At 29.0% G+C, this 5,529-nt stretch overlaps 1 protein-coding gene across 3 annotated transcripts in view; it reads left to right on the forward strand.

Moving 5' to 3' along the window:
* LOC106473197 (tumor susceptibility gene 101 protein-like) overlaps window positions 1-1,376 on the forward strand; it is a 45,326-nt gene extending 43,950 nt beyond the window's left edge. For all 3 annotated transcript variants that reach the window (XM_022401683.1, XM_013933879.2, XM_022401684.1), the window contains 2 exons: window positions 296-380; window positions 1,058-1,376. In XM_022401683.1, coding sequence (XP_022257391.1) covers window positions 296-379 — 84 coding nt within the window. In that variant the 3' untranslated portion in view covers window position 380; window positions 1,058-1,376. The remainder of the gene's footprint in view (window positions 1-295; window positions 381-1,057) is intronic.
* Window positions 1,377-5,529: the final 4,153 nt, after the last annotated feature.

Consider the following 5,529-nt stretch of genomic DNA (forward strand, 5'->3'; position numbering starts at 1 on the left):
CGAAGTTTATAGCACACTGACTATAGTGAACTAATAATAGATACTACCTTTTTTTTTTATGTGTAGCATTGGTTATATTTATAGGCATGTGGAGGTTTTCTACATACATCGTTGATTCTTACTCTTGAGAATCTTCTACAATTTTGGAGAATAGGCGAGAGTTTCACAATACATATTTAACAGCATAAGCTATGTACGTTTTTAAATAGAAATTTAATCTAAACAAACATTGATATTAAAATAAATATATAATAATAAATTCGTTACACGTTAAAACAACAGTTTCTTTTTTTAGCATGTTCGAGAATTGTCCCGCAAACAGTTTATGCTACGAGCACTGATGCAGAGGTGTAGGCAGAAAGCTGGACTGCCTTTCTGAGGTTTGAAAACCACTAAAACATTTAATAATTGATTATGATAACAATGAAGCTTTTCATTACTTTATGAAGTTTAAAAAGATGCCATTAAAGTACATGGGCAGAAGTGTCGAGATATATGATATATTGTTGATGAATATGACAAGATTTGTTATACTAATAATTTTTATTTTGTATTAAATATTAATTATATTACTTTGTTATTCCAGAAATGTAATAGCATAATATTTTGATAAATTGTAAAATTGTTCAGCAGAAAGTCTTCAGGAACAAAATTAAAGATACCCAATGTAATAATAATAACTAGAAACATTCACATAATGCAACTTTAAGATGATTTTTAAACTTTAATAAGTAGTATGTATTTAAGCTTATATTGCAAAGTTTTTGGTCTAAATCTAGTTTCAACCAAACCATCTCTGTGTTGGTATTTTCTAATGAAGCTTGTACACAGCAGGTTACCATGTTTTACTAATACCCATTGTTTGCTATCATGCATTTATTTCACAACTTAGTAATAAAGTAAATGATCAGTACATATTTTCAGACTTAATTTCATAACTTTCTTCTTGGTGATAAATGTTGAATATTAACCAAATTAATACATGTTTAAAATTGCAAGTGCAAGTCATTGTATTTTGTATATCCATTCAGGTAATATTTTTAATTGATGTTTGTAGGTCCATGATATTTTCAGCGGCTTCAAATTGTTATAAGTAGAGCAAGATGTGGAACTCGTGTGGAAGCGAGATAAGCTTACATGATTGTCACGAATACAGAACATAAATGTACCCAACCAAGTATTAGTTTTACAGTAGATTTTAGACATGAAGTATGATAAAATGTTTTCAATGATTCTATCACTGATATAACCAATACAGTCACTTTTAATTGCCCATGTATAGACTGCTGTATGTTTAAATTGGTGTAAGCAAGTTTAAAAGCTATAAAAATATGTTATCAATGTATGATATGAATAAATGATTATATTATAAACTATTACTGTCTATTGTCTTTGCAATTGTGAGGCTTCAATATTATTTTAAATAACCAATGACTAAAAGTGATGAAACTTAACTTGTTACAGAAAGTATAATTACTTGTGCAATAATGTGGGACAGAAGAAACTTAAGAACTGTAACAAAAACTGAAAGATTTTTGAGGTAGTCTACATAGAATTTTATACATGGGAGTCAAACCATGGTTGACATATTTCACAGCAATGCTAGTAAAGTTCTACTTAGTTTTATTAGTGTGAAATTTCTTTTGGTAAGGAGATACTAATGTGAAAAAAAGGCATGAAGTTTTAAATAAATGGGTTTCCAGGTTCAAAGTGTGAAATTGCATTAAGTTAATAAGGATAGCTTGTACATAAAAGAAACCTGGATAAGGTACCAAGACAGCACTTTATTATTTCACTTCCAGTGACAAAATTTACTGCTTTCTTTAAAAATAACCAATTGGAATTTGATTATAAAAAATGATTAATTACAATAGTTCGTAGTAAATAACTTGATTCTGCTTGACAATATGCTGGTTTTGTATTTCAAATTATAAAAGAAAATTTAAACTCCAATTCACAAGTAGCTAATGGTTAGCAAGAATTTGGCAGTTTATTGATGTAGTTAAGCAGTGGCGATTGACTAATTTGAAGTATGTTTGTATTAACCCATTTGAAACAGGAGGCCCTTTAAACGCTTTTCTGTGCAAGTCACTGTTACATTCAAAATCTAAACACCTTTAATATCAATGTTTGTGAATGAATTGAATATTATAATGTGTTATGATCCAAAGTTAAATTTTATCCAAGTTTTAAGTCCTTTATTTCAAAATAAAACTACTTCAAACTTCAGATGTACTGTCATGTGACCGAGCTATGAAAATTCTCTACTGTGACACACTGTATCTTCAATAATACAACAGAAGTACTGTAGAGGTATGTCTAGACAATGAGATGTTTAGATAACCTTTTTGACTGAATACAGTTGGAACAAGTAGTAAATATTTACAACCCCTGACAGCTGCCACACCTACTTTCAACAGATTTGTTTGAGATTTATAGTCTCCATATAGATGTTACATACACATGTATAACCATTAGAAAGGGGTCATTTTACAGTATAATCTAACAATGGTTATCCTGAAATTGGTGCCAAGTTGTCTTCACTGAGTACATGACAATGACTATATGTTTGATTGACTACAGCACTTGCAGTTGTTTCTTACCAAAATACGTTATAGTTAAGAGATAATTAATATTGTATTTAGCTTTTACTATTATATCAGTTAAGTTTTAAAATGCACAATTAAAAGGTTTAAATATACCTCATACTTTGTGTCCGGTCACAAGGTTTTCGGTATTATGTGCTGAATGAAAATTTTGCTAAAGGGTTGTGCACATCTTCCAAGGAAGCTAATATGCCTTGAGGGTACCAATGACTTACGTCAAGATGAATAATAAGTGGTAACGGATAAGAATTATCTATATGTGAAAAGGAATAGACCCAAAATTACAAATATAAGTAAAACAATATCTCTAAAGTAATTCTACAAAAATCAAATGGTATGTTGTTTTTTTCTCCCTAATTTTTATAATTTCATTGTATTGTATATTTATGATAACAGCTAGAATTAGCAATATGATAAGAGAAAAATAAACATTTATATTAAACTTTTGATATCCTTTTAGGAGGTTCTAGAGACTATGCAAATGGAAACACCTTACACTAACTATTTTAACAGTTTGAGTGCAAATAACTACTATAGATAAATAACATTTTTAGAATGTCATTCTTGATGTACAAAATACTTGTAAACTTTAACAATCTTACAGGGTTTTGTGAGGAATGCTCAGAGTTACAGTATATTTTTTGGTACAAATAACACCTCCACAATGGTTTTAACAACCAACTTGTATTAAAAAAAACATATCTTAGGTAGGTGCCTACATCCAAAAAATAAGTACAATAACAAAACATACTACAAGTATTGCATTATATACAGAGTTCATAATTTTTATCTTTACAATTTCAAATTTATGGATAGAGGAAGTTATAATTGTGGCATTTCCAAGAGTCAGAGAGTTATTAAATATACATTTTAATCTTTAGTTGCTATGTTGAAAGATAGAGCAGAGGTTACTTGTCATTTTAGATCAACCACACAAGCCTAGACCACAACACCCTCAGGCCATAAAGTTCCTTGTCAGTACTAATGTACATTCCCTTTCAGGCTGGGACACTCTTAAGCTTGTAGTCACATAGACTTGACACCACCAAAACTATTTTCTTGTCCTGAGCTCTAAAATGTGGCACCATACAGCTTTTCTCATTCTTGCATTATAACCCTTTTTTTTATGTGGATAAAGACACACATTTCATTGTTAAAAAGTGTACAGTGGTTCTCTTAATTAACTGTATTTTGATGTTCAATTGTAGTCGTATTTGCAATATACATTTTTAATTCTCCAAAATGTTACCAATACTCTGAACAGCTTAGTTACGACAAATGTTTAAGCATTTCAAGTCAAAACTAATGATAATCAGATCCCAGAAAAATTTATTAGGTATCATTAATGCAAGCTATCCTGTTTCATAAGAAAAGTTAAAAATACCGAAAATGTTATACTAAATTTGAGAAATCAAGTTTTCTAAAGTTCAAAATGTGTTTTTTTTTATTAGAGAATATCACTATGGACAATTTACCTTTTAACTAATTAAAAAAATTGTAAATACAATTTAATGTCCATGTTTTTTTTCAAAAAGTCATATCTTTTTTTAACTCTTCTCACAGGTTGAGAAGGTTTCAATAATGTTCATGTACGCGTGTAAACATTACTTACAATTACTATGGTCAGACATCTATATTTCAAAAATGTAAATAAAGCATGTCAAATAACAATCTTTATATCACTTTTTATTTTCTTGCACTTGCAGTTTAATACACCAATTTCAACATCAGCATGTGACACAAAACATGGCTTAAAATTATTTTCACCATATCCACTTACCAACAAACTGTAAACTGCTTCTTTTTTTTCAGTTTTAATACTGAAATTATGACAAATTCATTGGAAAGAATTTTTGTTAAGAACATTTGGTATCTTTATAGAAGAGAAAAATTGTGTGTGTGTTTATATTGTATATATTTAATTCTTTTTTTACAAGATTTAAAATTTATTAAGCAAAAATGGACTAATTTCAGAATCTGCCATTAAAGTTCTATCTTCTTTAATATAAAACAATTTCACAATTAGTTTAGAAGACCCCCAAAACATTATGAAAATAATTTGCTAAAAATATTTGTAAGTATACAATGAAGTTACTGTTCTTTTCAATACAATAAATGAGCATTTTATTTTTTATACTTTAAAATATTTTTTTTTTTACCAAACAAACAATATGAAACAAGCTGAGTATTTAAAATGTATAAAAATCAGACAAGATATTTTTGTGTGAGGCTGTACTTTCTAATCTTGATGTCTTTATTACATATATTTAAAGTGCACAGAGAATACTTAGCATAGTTGTTTAAGATAAAATTATAGACAAAGAAGACTACTTTATTGGAGACTTTTTTTGGATTGCATTTACCATGTTTTTGGACACTGTTCTGAACTGCTAGTTGATAAGGGTCTGCACTAACAGCTCCAAGCATCATTCTAAAGCATATGCAGTCCACAGAAGTTTCCAATTAAGTATTTTAATACTTGTCTTCAATTTAACCCTTTCGAGACGGGTCATAGGTAAAAGGCCATGTCATCTCGTTTGTTGACTCGCATTCAAAATTTTCATGAATTTATATCAATAAGTTTGGTATCAAACTGTAGATTGTAATTCATATTTTAGAACTATACATTTGTCAATTTCTTAATTTCAAAATAAATATTAAAGTAAACATAAGATGTTTGTGAAGTCAAACTACTAAGTCTATGGTTTCGTACAAATTAGAAACTCAAATTACAGATATTGACAAGCTAGAATATAAAATAAGGTCTTTTCTCTTTGCTAAGATATTGCTCATGTTATAAATCAAACACAGTGGCACCCCCGCCACCTTTTTCCATTTTTGGAAATGCTCCGTTTTATACACTTACTTCTATATATGACATGAATAACCAATTGGAAGCTCAGAATGTTCCCCTAGTGGTTTT

The sequence above is a fragment of the Limulus polyphemus genome, unplaced genomic scaffold (assembly GCF_000517525.1).
Source record: "Limulus polyphemus unplaced genomic scaffold, Limulus_polyphemus-2.1.2 Scaffold5963, whole genome shotgun sequence".
Taxonomy (NCBI): Eukaryota; Metazoa; Arthropoda; class Merostomata; order Xiphosura; family Limulidae; genus Limulus; species Limulus polyphemus.